General features: G+C 37.0%; 1 protein-coding gene across 1 annotated transcript in view; it reads right to left on the reverse strand.

Moving 5' to 3' along the window:
* PPFIA2 (PTPRF interacting protein alpha 2) overlaps positions 1 to 15,946 on the reverse strand; it is a 556,115-nt gene that overhangs the window by 243,115 nt on the left and 297,054 nt on the right. The window contains exon 5 of the mRNA XM_049883963.1: positions 5,553 to 5,654. Coding sequence (XP_049739920.1) covers positions 5,553 to 5,654 — 102 coding nt within the window. The remainder of the gene's footprint in view (positions 1 to 5,552; positions 5,655 to 15,946) is intronic.

Genomic DNA, 15,946 nt, shown 5'->3' on the forward strand with positions numbered 1-15,946 from the left:
TAGTATAACAGCTAATTACATAGCACTTGCATTGTATTAGGTACTATAAGTAATCCTGGGTTGATTTAAAGTATACAGGAGGATGTGCATAGGCTGTACGCAAATACTATGCCATTTTATATAAGGGATAGGAGCATCTCTGGATTTTGGTATGGGGGGGTTGTTCTGGAACTACTTCCCTGCAGATGCTGAAGGAGGACTGTACAAGCCACATACACACAGGTACACATGCACACCCATATGTCTTAATATCTGCTTTCAGCTATTAGTGTCTTCCTTTTTTGAACTGGATTAAACATTCTACTCACTGAGGAAATGTGCTTGGAAGGATATTATTAACTTGTGTAGGCACAGGTTTGTTGAGAATGGAAAGTTATTCTTTAGCAATGGTAGGTGTTTGCTGTATCTGAACATTTAAAAATATAGTTCCTTTGGCTCAAAATAAAAGTGAGGGCACGATATGGAATGTTTCAAATGTAACTAAGCCTTTCTCTTTTAGTTTATGACCCATGAGATGAAGTTACCACTTTAAAATTCATAATTGACATTTAGATTGGCTCTCAAAACCATAACTTCTTTTTCAAAGTTACACAATAATCACATTCTAAAACATTGTCAAGAATATAAAATATACTTAAAAATACTCAGCCGCGAATATATTTCAAACAGTTCTAACACACAAAAAAAATATTCTCCACTCTGATACTGGCTTTATAAATTACAGATAGTGGCTACAGTATATTAACATTCCCAGTTTTTTTTTTTTTTTTTTTTTTTACATTTTCGTTTTTCTATTTGGGAGAAGGTATAATTCATTCAAATATCATCATGCAAGAGAGCCCTTTCTGATCTATTGCTCTTGATGATTATCACAAATGCCAAAACATGGTAAGTTTTATTGGTCAATATGAGTATGTTGAAGTAACAGCAGGGATAATTTATTTTCTAAAAATAACTTGCCTTTGTATGGGTTGGAGTTCCTGGCTGATACAAATAGTTAATAAGCTCAGCTGCTAATCAAAAAGTTGGAGGTTCAAGTCTGCCAAAGAGGTACCTTAGAAGAAAGGCCTGGTACTCTACTACCAAAATTAAGCCATTGAAAACCTATGGAGCACAGTTTTATTCTGACACATATGGGGTTGCCATAAGCCAGAATCAACTCAACAGCAACTGGTAGATATGGGTCCCAGGGGAGTTTTAGGAACTAGAAATTATGTTTAGTTATATTTCTGCATTTTTATCAATGTGGAAATATTAAATAAAGTTTGAATGAAAGTTTCTGTGAATAGTCACAAGTTCTGAAATTTATATTTTTGTGTAATTGTGAGTAATATTTTTGTTGTTAGTGCTGTCAAGTTGGTTCTGACTCATGGCGACCCTATGCACAACAGAATGAAACACTGCTCCACCCTCGCAATTATTGCCATGCTTCAGCCCATCACTGCAGCCACTGTGTCTATCCATCTTGCTGAGAGTCTTCCTCTCTTTTGCTGTCTCTCTACTTTACCAAGCATGATGTCCTTCTCCAGGGGCTGGTCCCTCCTGATAACATGTACAAAGTGAGACAAAGTCTCACCATCCTTGCTTCCAAGGAGCATTCTGGCTGTACTTCTTCCAAGACAGATTTGTTCAATCTTCTGGCAGTCCATGGTATATTGAATATTCTTTGTCAACTCCATAATTCAGAGACATCAATTCTTCTTCAGTCTTCCTTGTTCACTGACCAATTTTCACATGCCTATGAGATGACTGAAAATATCATGGCTTGGGTCAGGCGCACCTTAGTTCTCAAAGTGACATCTTTGCTTTCTTTCAACACTTTGAAGAGGTCTTTAGCAGCAGATTTGCCAAATGCAAGACGTCGTTTGATTTCTTGACTGTTGCTTCCATGGGTGTTGATTGAGAATCCAAGTAAAATGAAATCTTTGATGACGTCAACCTTTTCATAAGTAATATTAGGATGATTTTATTTGGATGCCCTCAAATTAATTACCCAAGGCAGCTGAATTTGAGAGCAATGCTAGTCATTATCTTCATTTGTTTCATTCACTCATGTTTTTGGGATAGGACCACGTGTTTCTGAAGTGACCATGATAAATGGCCACAACATTCAGCTCTGCCAACAATAAAGAGCTAGTATAATACTTTGCACAGAATTGAGGCAAAACAAATAACTGAATAGATTAGCACTGAATTACAGAAATATGAACAAACTCTGTTCTTCTCTAATCATAATTCCTTCTACCACATATGATTTGCTGGTGAAACAGGGATATGATTTTTTACATGCATAAAACAGTTGCCATTGAGTCTATTCCAATTCATAGCAACCCAAATGTATCAGAGTAGAACTGTGTTGCATAGGGTTTTCAATGGCTGATATTTTGGAAGTAGATTGCCAGATCTTTCTTCCAAGGAAACTCTAGGTGGACTCAAACCTCCAATCTTTCAAACTAAGCATGTTAAATTTTTGCACCACACAGAGGCTCCCCTAAACGCAAAGACTGTCACTTATAACCCATGTGGCCTGAGGCAAGTTACTTAGTACCGTAAATTCTTCATCAGTAAAATGGGGATAATGGGATTGCTGTGAGAATAAAATGAGTTAAAACATGTAAAACATTTAGAAAAGCATTTAATGCTTAATTATTATATTATTATCATTTTTATTACTCTACATAGTTTATTCTTGGGTGGTGTGAACAATTAATGAGTTCTGCCGCTAAAGAAAAGGTGGGTAGTTCGAGTCCACCCAGATGTGCCTTGGAAGAAAGGCCAAGTGATCTACCTTCATAAAATCAGCCATTGAAAACCCTATGCAGCACAGTTCTGCTCCAGCATGCATGGGGTCACCATGAATCGAAATTGACTCAACATCAACTGATCATCTATATACATATATACATATATGTATGAAACAAAATTCATTCAACTCCCATTAAAGCTTCTGTTTTTTTTTTTTCTTTTTTTTTGGAGAAGGTATAATTCATTCCAATAGCATTGTGCAAGGGAGCCCTTTCTGATCTACTGTTCTCGATGATGCTCAAAATTATCACAAATGACTCCATCCACTCATGAGTTGCCTTGTGAGCTGGGTCTTGTGCTATTTATCTCAGTTCACAAGCATATGCCAACTTTTCAGTGCGGGAAGAGAGAGACACAAGTTTATCAGAACTCTGGGAATTGGGAAACCCAATTCTGCTTTAAACTTGCTCACCATCTAACACCAATCAAATTAGCTTGTTGCTTTCCCTCTGTGACCAATAAGTAGGCGTTTATAGCAAGAAGAAAAACACAATACATAGCAACCATTATAGAAATCTATGAAAAGTGTTATACTTAGCAATATTTAATAATATATTTGGGGGGAAGAGAGGATGAAATCATGGCTTAAAATCTACATACTTTAAGTCAATGGCTTCAATTTCTGTTATCATAAAGGATGTTAATATTTATATTTTTCTCACTTTGACTCTAGAACAGATATTTCAAGTGTAGCTTGGCTTGCTTTATTATCCAAGGCTCCCTAGCAGGTGCAATAGCCACAGATAACTCTGGACTACATGGGGTGTAATGTGATGAAAATTGGTTGGCTTCTGTTGCCAAATCTTCCAGTTCTCTGAAATTAGTCACAGTCAAGAAGAAATGATGCATTCCATGCTGACTCTTGGGCAATGATTTCTCTAACCTATAGCAAATCTTTGACTTTCTTAATGTTATAACTCAAGTAATTGGGTTGGTGGCCTCCTGGCTAAGGGTACAGGCTCTGGATTTAGTTGCCTTAGCCTTCAAATTCCTTCTTGCCATAAACTAACTGTGCAACTTCAGGCAAGTTATCGACCATTTTCTGAGCTCCATATTCTCATCTGTAAAATGGGGATAATTGTAACATCTCACTCATAAGGCTGTAGAAAGGAGTAATAGGCACAGTATTTACACATCTAATATAGGAGTCTGGTGCATTGTAAACGTGAATATTAGTTGGAAGTCTATTGAAAAGTTTTTATTTATGTTTTCATCTTCCTGCTCCTACTTCTACAGTTGGCCCTACTGTGCTACCTCAGGGAGTGCAGCCTAGGGCATTAAAATGGTAAATAGTGGAATACTAAGGCACATTAGGAGCCCTGGTGGCATAGCGGTTAAGAACCTGACTGCTAACCAAAAGGTCAGCAGTTCAAAGCCACCAGCCACTCCCTTGAAATTCTATGGAGCAGTTCTACTCTGTTCTATAGAGTGCTATGAGTCGGAATCAACTTGATGGCAATGGGTTTGAGGCACATTAAATCTCAAGGCAGAAATAAACTTTAAATTTGCATGGAGAAACAGTATAAGTTAAAAATCAGGCGTGGAAAAACTGTATAGAGAAAGCAATAGAAAAAAATCCATCTGACACTTGATAACATGATCTAAACCGTCCTTGATATGCCGTTTGAGGCAATTCCTGTGACGACTACTAACTCATCAAAGTTCCAGTTAAAACCAATTCAATATATTCAAATATATGAATTCTTTTTCCCATGAAATAAGCCCCTGATGAATAAGGATGTAAATTGAGTTTGATCATATAACCATTATGCATGCAATGGTATCTCTCACAAGCTCACAGTTTGTGGAGCTATATTTTCATATTCCTCTCTAGGGCCAAGCATAGAATGACTAGACTATTAATAATCCCTTATTTTGTCAATATTAGTCTCCCATATTAAAATAGAACTTAAAATTTTTTTCACCAACTACGTATTTAAATTTAACTTATATGCACAAAATAATTTCTTTTAGGTAAAAGCTATACTCGTTTATGAGTACTATGGTAATTTATACATTTTAGTCACTTCTCCTGAACTAGAAAATATAGTATCTTTGATCAAACCCTGAACTTTAATGTTACAGTAGCAAGTTATGGGATTGATAGTATGCATCTAAGAGCAGGTTGTAGTAAATTTCATCAGTTTCTTGAAATCAATATATGAGAACTAGAAGTCCCATAGAACCTTCTAAAATATAAAAGACTTGCTTCTTTTAATTGGTATATTAGAGATCTGCTCCAGTGGTTTTCCATTTTATACATACATATATATATATATTTTTCCTTTTTTTTTAAAGAAATGTTTTGCAGGGGCTAGCTAGGTGGGGACCAGAGTTCAGCGTGCTTTCTCAGCATCCCATAATTTAAACTCTTACTTTCCTTCCAAACTTCTCATTCCTTGCCCATCTCCAGCCCCCAAGGCGTGCCCTTCCACACCAAGTATAACAGTTTGAAAGTCTGAAACCCACAATTGACATCAAGCTCTCCTTTGCTTTGAATAAAGCAAAGGCCAGAAAGAATAAGAACATTTTCTGAGGCAACATAGTGATTTAATAATCGAGACTATACTTTAGGTTTCCTGCCTCGTTTTGAGTCATGTAGTATATCCGTCTTTACTTTAACCAACAATGAATTGGTGTTTGCATAAAGCCTTCCTAAATGTTTTAGAATGCTTATATTTTATTTTTAAACGTGGGACTGAATGATAGATGGAATTCATTCCAAGCAAAAGTAGCTTTGCACTTACTCTTGTGTTGTTTCTTTCAGCTTTAAGTTCAGAGATTTCTTCTTCCTTTTCTAGAAGTTGTTCTCTGCAGGCATTTAATTCTTTTGTCAGTGCAGCAAATTCCTAAAATGAGAATACAAATATTTGAAGATATATTCTATACATAAAAAGAATGTACATCATCAGGAAGAAAAAATTTTTTTCAAAATATAAATTGTAAATGAAAAGAAAGGAAAACATTATCTAGTTGGCTGGCCAATATAAACATTACTGTTATTAAAATATCTTGACTCCATTGTTACAAAAATGATTTTCCTTGTTATTTATTATATGCATTTTTACTATGATATGCTGCTTTGATGATTGGATAATATATACTTGAAAATAAATCGGCATACATCATACTGAATCTAACATTAGAGTGACAAAATACTCTACGCAGAAGAACCCAAAGGCCTGGCAATTTACTTCTGAAAAATCAGCCACTGAAAGCCCTGTGGAGCACAGTTCTACTCTGTCACATATGAGGTCACCATGAGTTGGATTTGACTCGAGGACAGCTGGAGACAGCTGGGCAAAGATGATAACATTTCTAGAATGATTTAAGTCTGGCCATTTATGTGAATAGCTCTAAAAATCTTACATTTTCATTCCTATACAGCAATATTTAGAAAGAGTATGATAAACCATGAAAACACAAAACAAAACACACTGAATGTGCTACTTAAAGATTAAGAAGTGCATTTTTGTGTTAAGATGAAGAAATAGAATCAACCTATTTCTTACAAAATAATGTATCTACAATGCAATAATATTATCTAAAAAAAAAAAAAAAGAGTCTCTTATTAATTTGTGTATTCCCTCAGTCTTTCCCACTAAAATGTAGGTTCTGAGAGGACAGGGGCTTTATTTGGCTTCTTCACTTCTATATTCTGTGTCTAACACATAGTGGGCACTCAACTGATATTTATTCTCAATAAATGACAATGGCACGTAGGTTCCAAAAACTGGGAGTTCTGGAATAATCTTTGCTTCCTGTGGTAAATGAAAATTTGGAGGAATCCTCAATGGCTTTTTTCCTCAAAAAGAGATGATACATATAGGTATTTTACCACTAGGTTGAGAGTTTAGACACAGAAAAGATTACATGATAAGAAGACCAAGAGACATAATTTAACTGTTCTGCTACTCTAGCTTATAAACCAGTCTTATAAATAAGATTGCTGCTAGTCAAACTATTATGTATTTGTAGGAACTTAGCTCCAGGCTGAGAAGGCACTGCCAGATCAAAAGAAGAAAAAGTGGTAGGGGAAGACAGATTTGGTTAACCTAACCTCCAAGAAGGCAAATTTAGTAAAAAGTAAATGAGTATGTTGATTATGCCAAGGGAAATGTTTACAGTTCATATTTTTGTTTGCTTCAAACCACTTATTTTGCTAAGTTTCTCTGAGTAGCGCAGCCCAAGCGGGTACTTCAAAGAACTCAGAGGAGACTCTAGGGCTTACAATCAAGATGAAAGAGTTCATTGTTACATTTTGGCTAGCACTACAGATAAACGTTTTCTCCCTTGATTGCTGTCTACTTGTTCATACTCTCTGAGCATATTATGTAAGTGGAGAATGGAAATAAACAAGAGAAGAAAACAACAAGTCCTTCTTTGAAAAATGAAACTTTCTTCATATGAACTCCATAACTTTGATGGAGAAAAGAAAAATAAGAAACTGACATACACATATTCCGTATCATATACCCTTAACATATGTTGTTGTTTGTCGCCATCAAGTTGATTTCAACTCAAGGCAATCCCCTGTATGCAAACTAGATCTGTACTCCAGAGTTTTCAAGACTGTGACTTTTAGCAGCAGATCGCCAGGCCTGCCTTCTGAGGTGCCTCTGGGTGGGTTCAGACGGTCAATCTTTTGGCTAGTAATTGAGTCCTTAATCATCTGCACCACCCAGGGACTCCATGACATTTAGCATTTAGAAGTTCATGTTATACTACTGACTCCTTTTCCATGAGACCAGAAGAACTGGATGGTGTCCCGCTACCATTACTGAACATTTTTATCAAGCAGTCAATAGATGAATCCTGATCAAAATGGGAAAAAACGTGGAATAAAGTTTGAAATTCTTATGGAATCTAGATTTACTGGACCTATTAAGACTGGAGGAACCCCCAGATCTATCATTCTGAGAAAACCTTCAAATCATGAACCAAAATTATCCTGAAGTCATCCTTAAACTAAACAACAGTTCAGATAAATTAGTAAAGAATGTTCACCTTGAGCATTGCACTTTTTAAAAGAATTATCTATATGAGATCAAACTGACAATAACTCTAAAGCATGGAGAAGTTTAGGGAGTAGTGAGCTAAGTCAATGTTGGTGAAACAATATGGGTAGAGGCGGTAAGGATGCTAACACAACGTGAACAATGTAATCAATGTTACTGGATTGTACATGTAGAAATTGTTGAATGGGGTATATGTTCTGCTGTGTCCATTTTCACCAAAATTAAAATTAAACCTGTTACAGTTGATGAATCAATATTAATACATTATTATTAACTAAAGTCCATTGTTTAGGGCTTCCTCTTTGTTTTGTATAGTCCTATGGGTTTTGACAATCCATAATGTCAGATATCCACCATTACAGCATCATACAGAACAGTTTCACTGCCCTTAAAATGCCCCATGCTTCACCTATTCATCTCTCCCTTGACCCCTCAATCACTGGAAACCACTGATGTTTTTACTATCCATACGGTTTTACCTTTTCTAGAATGTCATATAGTCAGAATAATATACTATGTAGCTTGTTTCAGACTAGCTTCTTTCATTTAGCAATATGCCTTTACGTTTCTTTCATGTCATTTTCCACTATATAATTTTGACCCTAGTTGTTTATCAGGTTTATATAATGGAGATTTGGGGTGCATTTGGAAGTACCCTTTTTCCTTATTTGAAGCATTAGATAACCATTACAAATCTCTTACCTGATGCTTTTTAATTGGCCCAATGACAGTGTGGGAAACTAGAAGGCCCAAGACAGGGTATTCCTTCCATGCAGAACAAGTATTAGGCAAGTACATTCTGTGTCTCTAGGATTGCATTAGATGCAGACACCCCAAGCCAAACCAAATCCACTGCCGTTGAGTCAATGCCAACTCATAGTGACCCCACAGGGCAGAGTAGAACCGCTCCATAGGGTTTCCGAGGTGCACCTGGTGGATTTGAACTGCCGAATTTTGGTTAGCAGCCATAGCTCTTAACTACTGTGCCACCGGGTTTCCACAGACACCCAATGTGGATTTAATCACCAAATATTTTTACATGTTTCCTCTGACATCTCTTTTGCATCCAACTGTCATCTTCCCTGTCAACAAGAAGTGAATCTTATGTCATTATATAAAAATAATATCGGAGAAGAGAGTTAATATTGATTAAGCCCTTAAAATATGTCAGGTATTCTGCCCAACACTTTACATTGACTATCTCATTTAATCCTAACAACAACCCAGTAAAGAGCTGTTAAAACTCCATTAAACATTGAGGACGCTGAGGCCTAAACAAGTTAAATAATTTGTCCAAAGATACACACTTAGTCAGTGGATCTGGGCTTTGAGCCCAGACAATCTATTTTGCACCTGGGTGATTACAATAGTTTTTTTTTTTTTTCCCTCCTGACCACAGGCTACCCCCTTCTAATTTGACCTTCATCCAAGCTTTGTAAAAAATATCTTTTCCCAGCTCACAAAAGTTTTCAGAGCTCCTTATTTTCAACCACATCAATTGTAAACATTTTAACTTTTAAATTTCTAACATCCAAAATGTAGTACCTTCACAATTCATAAGCTATATTTCTCATTGAAAAATGCGACTATCATTTTAAGGAATTGCCACTTGATATGCCCTGAGCTAAGCATTTTATACAGATTACTTCATCTATTCCCTATTTGGCATCCCAGGTGGCACAAACAGTTAAGTACTTGACTGCTAGCTAAAGGTTGGCAGTTGGAAGCTCTCTCCCCAGAGGCAGCCTGGAAGACAGGCCTGGGGATCTGCTTCTGAAAGGTCACAGCCTTGAAACCCCTGTGGAGCAGTTCTATTCTGCACACATGGGCATCACCATAAGTCAGAATCAACTAGACAGCAACTAACAACAACTTTTCCTATTTTGAATATGAGGACACTAAAGCTTAGCATGAATGAATGGAGTACTCAAGTTAAAAATGACGCTCCTAAAAAGTGGCCAAATCTAAACTCTTATACACTGCGGGTGGGAATGTAAAATGGTACAACCACTTTGGAAATCTATCTGGTGTTATCTTAAACAGTTAGAAATAGAACTACCATACAACCCAGAAATCCCACTCCTCGGAATATACCCTAGAGAAATAAGAGCCTTCACACAAACAGATATATGCACACCCATGTTTATTGCAGCTCTGTTTACAATAGCAAAAAGCTGGAAGCAACCAAGGTGTCCATCAACGGATGAATGGTTAAATAAATTGTGGTATATTCACACAATGGAATACTACGCGTCGATAAAGAACAGTGACGAATCTGTGAAACATTTCATAACGTGGAGGAACCTGGAAGGCATTATGCTGAGCGAAATTAGTCAGAGGCAAAAGGACAAATATTGCATAAGACCACTATTGTAAGATTTTGAGAAATAGTATAAACTGAGAAGAACACATACTTTTGTGATTACGAGGGGGGGAGGGAGGGTGGGAGAGGTTTTTTTTACTGATTAATTAGTAGATAAGAACTGCTTTAGGTGAAGGGAAGGACAATACTCAATACACGGAAGGTCAGCTCAACTGGACTGGACCAAAAGCAAAGAAGTTTCCGGGATGAAATGAATGCTTCAAAGGTCAGCAGAGCAAGGGCAGGGATTTGGGGACCATGGTTTAAGGGGACTTCTAAGTCAATTGGCAAAATAATTCTATTATGAAAACATTCTGCATCCCACTTTGAAATGTGGCATCTGGGGTCTTAAATGCTAACAAGCGGCCATCTAAGATGCATCAATTGGTCTCAACCCACCTGGAGCAAAGGAGAATGAAGAACACCAAGGTCACATGATAACTAAAAGCCCAACAGACAGAAAGGGCCACATGAACCAGAGACCTACATCATCCTGAGACCAGAAGAACTAGTTGGTGCCCGGCCACAATCGATGACTGCCCTGACAGGGAGCACAACAGAGAACCCCTGAGGGAGCAGGAGATCAGTGGGATGCAGACCCCAAATTCTCACAAAAAGACCATACTTAATGGTCTGACTGAGACTAGAGGAATCCCGGCGGTCATGGTCCCCAAACCTTCTGTTGGCCCAGGACAGGAACCATTCCCGAAGACAACTCAGCAGACATGAAAGGGACTGGACAGTGGGTAGGAGAGAGATGCTGATGAAGAGTGAGCTAATTATATCAGGTGGACACTTGAGACTGTGCTGGCATCTCCTGTCTGGAGGGGGGATGGGAGGATAGAGAGAGTTGGAAGCTGGCAAAATTGTCACGAAAGGAGAGACTGGAAGGGCTGACTCATTAGGGGGAGAGCAAGTGGGAGTACGGAGTAAGGTGTATATAAACTTATATGTGACAGTCTGACTTGATTTGTAAATGTTCACTTGAAGCTCAATAAAAGTTAATAAAAAAAAAAAAATAACAACAACAAAAAAAAAGTGGCCAAATCTATCTGATTCCAAAGCCTATACTCTAGTTTCTTCAATATTACCTCTTTCTGCCTGCAAATTCTCATCCAATTTCTCAACTATAGTAGCTGATAAAATTCATCATGCTTCTAACTACCCATCCACGCACACAACATTTATTTAGCACCTACCACATAACAGACCCTGTGTTAGGTGCCAAAGATATTAAGATGACTTAGAAACAGTTGTACTTGGCCTCATTCTTTTAGAATTCGTTTTTGAGATACAACAGGTATTTCCATCAATAACAAGCCCTCGAAATCCATCACCACACTGCCACACACAGAAAAAATACTAGGATATGCTCTTAGAAACAGTGCATTGATTTTCAAATGACCCTTTGCTCCTCTAAAGCCTCTGTCTTAGAAGGTCTATCCGCTGCCTCTACGGACACTGATTTTACTTCCCTGTTTCCATTTGTATCTTTCCGCTTTCTCATCTCTCTTCTTTTCTATTCCTTTAAACATACCCTGCCTGGAGTGCTCTTCCCCGTTCTTGCTGCCTAATTCATTTTTAAAGCATCGGCTTACCTCATTAATACTGTATAATACCTTGTCCAAAATCTATCAATCCACTTACTCTCTTGTATTTATAATAATTGAATTATGCATTTATCTACTCTAAGTAAATAGTATGATCCTTGAAAGCAAGGTTTTTGTCTTGTTCATATTTATATCCTTAATCCTTGGCAAAGGTCATTGCAAATTATAGCCAATCCTTGTTCTTAAGAATAAATGAATGGTTGACTTCCCTCATGCTTTTTTAATTTTAATATCAACATAATTTTTAAAAGGTAACACTAAAGTTTTTTTTTTTCTGAAGTAAGGTGGTTAGAAATTAGTTAATATCTGACAGATCTTATATCCTTTTTACTTTTTAGCTGTTGTTTTTGTCTACATCTGTAATACTGCACTATACTATATTTGACATAGCAATGGCACTATTGTCTGCCGCGTTTCATTGCATGTATATACAGTGATACAGTGATTATCTGGAAACCACTGATTCCACCAGTCCAAGTATTAAAGAAAAAATAGGGTTTTCTAGGTAACCATCCTAATACTTTCTATACATGCAATACAACATGACAGGCAATAACACCATTGCTGTAGTTTCTACAAAGAAAGCTACATTGTACCTCCAGGCTAGGAACAGACAAGCTCCAGTGCTGAAACTTATCTTCACTAAAGCATAATGTTGTGTTTATGCATAATATTTGTGTTGAATACAAAGATGGTGGAATGAATGAGAGAATGTGTACCTGAAGGAAAGTGAGTGAGGAAGAAGCTGTGTGGAATAGTATTTCCACAAGATTCTCAGAGAAAGAGGATTTCCATGGCCAAATAGATTTCTGAAATCATGTATGCTATATATTTGGCTCTTGGAAATTTATGACTGGCATCAAAACATAAGAGATTCTAAATAACGTTGGCTTTATGGCAAAGAGTGGGGAACAACCTAGATTCCCATCTATAAGAGAATGGATAAGTTAAATACATTAAATGCACATGGAATATTATGCAATGAATAGAATAAACAGGCTAGATTTTTATGCAGTAGCACAGAAAAGTTTCAAAAATATAATTTTGAGTGAAAAATGCTAGAAACAGGACACACTGTGTAACACAGAGTATCGTCAGAAGCTGATGGTAGGTATTGGAAGAAAACTTCATTAGTAACTTCACCATGTCTAAACTGGAAGGCCCCTAGAGGAGACGCTGGGTTTTTTCTGAGTCCCTGAGACAGTAGGAGTAGGTCAGTTATCAATTCCAAAGCTTAGTCTTCAGGCCAGTCATTGTGTTCTCCAACAACAGCCTACCAAATACTTAATTTTTCCAAGGGGAAAAAGAATGGATTTCCCCACTCTCTGGACATCTTTTTTTTTCCCCCCCATGGGATTTTGAAGAGCATTCAGGACCTCGAACACACAGTGCTAAGTAAGCACTCTCATCAGGTACCTGAATGAATCAAACCTAAGTGAACACCCTGTTCTTTCTTAGCATTTACACATGCATATCACATGCACTCATATAAGGGCCCACCATATACTGGGCACTGCTTAGATGCTGGAGAGATGGCAATAAAAGAAGCAAGCTAAGGTCCCTTTCTCATGATGTTTATGTGTATTTAGACATTCACCACTCAAACTGCTTTTTTTTCTGGAAGAAATCATTTCTCACCAGATCATCCCCCTTGTTATAAATTCCACTCATGAATTTGAGCATGAGCTCCCTAGGAAAAGTATAGCAAGGAAAGATAAGTATATATTTTTGCCTGTAAGTATCTTAAATAACTTGAAGGTATCATGTCTTACACACCGACACAAGTCATCGAATTTCTGTGCACTTCTAATTTTAAGTTACAAGTCTGTTAAATAACATAAAATTGAAAGGTCCTCTGTTGCACCTAAGTTCTCAGTGTTTCCTTCTTTTATTTTCATCCTGATCCCACTCCTTCCTGAAGCTATCATTGTTTGAGCACTTTTTATATGCCAGCAACTGTTAGCAACTTTACTACATCATTTATTCATCATGGCAGTCTTATTATTCTGAGAAGGAGAAAACTTGAATCAAAGAGATTAAGTAACTCTAGCAAGGCCCATGCTAGTATATGGCAATATACTAGTTGGTACCAACACCTTCATACCTACTAGAGCCCAGAGCAGAGGCAACCTTTGAATGTTATCAGTGGATTTCCCTTTGCAATCTGGCATCTGAGATAAGTGTGAATTTCAGCAATTCAGGTGTCAGAGCTGCAAATACATCTAATGATAGTCCTGAGGTCCAAAAGCCATTCTCAATCAGTTTCATAGGAAGAGCCATGTCTTGTTCCCCACCCCCCTCATGTGTTATTTCCAAAGTGAAAATACATGGGCAAAGTACAGTTTCCCTTAGTTTCTGTGCCTACTTCCATTCTATACCAGTAACCTGGGCAGGAGAAGGAACACATAGATTCAGAGCTTCCTCTGGTCATTCTGTCTCTTCTTTTCTCATGCCTCTTTTCACCTTGCAAATTACCCTAGCTTATCAGACAGATGCAGACCATCCTATTTTTAAACGCATTCAACTTTAAATTCATTTTTTGATATTTAATATTAAATACAGAAGAACTGAAAGAGACTGTTAGCTTCCCTGATTCATTTTAGGAGAATGTGCTTCTCAAGGAGATTTAATTGTGTGAGAAGGACATATTTTCTCATTACCTAAATGTTTGAAAGGGCTTGATTTAATAGGAGAATCCTCACCTCAGAAAAGCAGTTCAGGAGAAGCTACAAGATGGGAGAGAAATTCAACCTTTTAATTTCAAGTCAATGACACTAGGCAATCTCCAGAGTAATCTATGACAATCCATTTATCGTTATTAAAATTTTAACACTCTTTATCTTTCATCTAAATCTGCCTTCTATAATGCGTGGCCCATTTAATTAATGTACTGACCATGGTCTTATTTATGCAGCCATATATCTGAATAAGTACTGCAAACCAGTCTGAGAGAAAAGGGAAAAAAATAAAGAGTGAACTTTAATTCAGCTTCATCAACACCATCAAACCCCTCACAAAAAAAAAAAAAAAAAACTCTAACCATCTAACATTTGTGCAAATTAAAAATAGCTCTCAGGAAAGCATATGGCATGACAGCATGCTGCATTGACCATCTAGCATATAAATTAGGCAAAATTAACTACTTCAAAATGTTTTTTATAACCATTTCCTTGGGCAATGCTTCCAATTTACTATATTTTTGTGTCTCCTCTTTTGAAAACTGAAAACTCTTCTAACAATTTCTTTTTGTAATACTCAGTGGAAAGCATTGGATATTAAATTTATATTTCTGTGGATATAACTGCCCATACATTTACATGTATAAAATTATGTATCTCCTTCCCTGCACCACGGAACGTCCTTTCTAGAAGACATTAATTACACCTGAGAGATGGAAACAAAGCAACAAAAAGACAATACATTCCTTAAATTTTATATTTGTATGTATCTCAGTATTTTAGCCAAGTTATAAATTCACAAGGATCTTTAGAAATGCACACTTAGTTTGGAAACAAAAAAGCATTTGTGTCATAGAAATTAATAGCCCATCACCTAATACACACCCACAAATTTTGCATTACTCTGTTATGTAATCAAATACAGTAGTAATGACCACTGCTCTTATAATTGCTGGTAGACTCACATGAGCCCAGGGAAAGCTGTCATCTGAAATTACTGTGTGTAACAGCCATGTCTCATGGCCAGCCCTGGGCTAGACGGCCTGAAGGTAGAATCTCCTGCATAACTAATCTAATTTGGCAGACACATCTGGACTCAAAGTTTCCACTGAAATAGTGAGCAAGGCTTCCCAATTTAAAAAAGAAAACGAGATTTAAACTACATGCAAATAATATATTGTGCACCCTTGGATTTTTATGTATTAGTATTCTAAGTAGAGAGTCATCTATTTCTTAAAAACTGAGCGATGTAAGATTATGTTAATAAGTCATAGTGACCTGGGAGATGCAGATCTATTCAAAATCAAACATTCTGAAAGAGCCGTCTTATGGTAGATATGGAATAGGTACCTGGTAACTTTCATTTTCAAATTCTTCCTATCAAGGTAACTTGAATTATCCAGGAAGTGGATGTTTGTTGAAATCAAACAGTGGTGCTGTCTGGCAGCCTCAGATTGGCTCTGACTTTCCAAG

Source organism: Elephas maximus, chromosome 4 (assembly GCF_024166365.1).
Source record: "Elephas maximus indicus isolate mEleMax1 chromosome 4, mEleMax1 primary haplotype, whole genome shotgun sequence".
NCBI lineage: Eukaryota > Metazoa > Chordata > Mammalia > Proboscidea > Elephantidae > Elephas > Elephas maximus.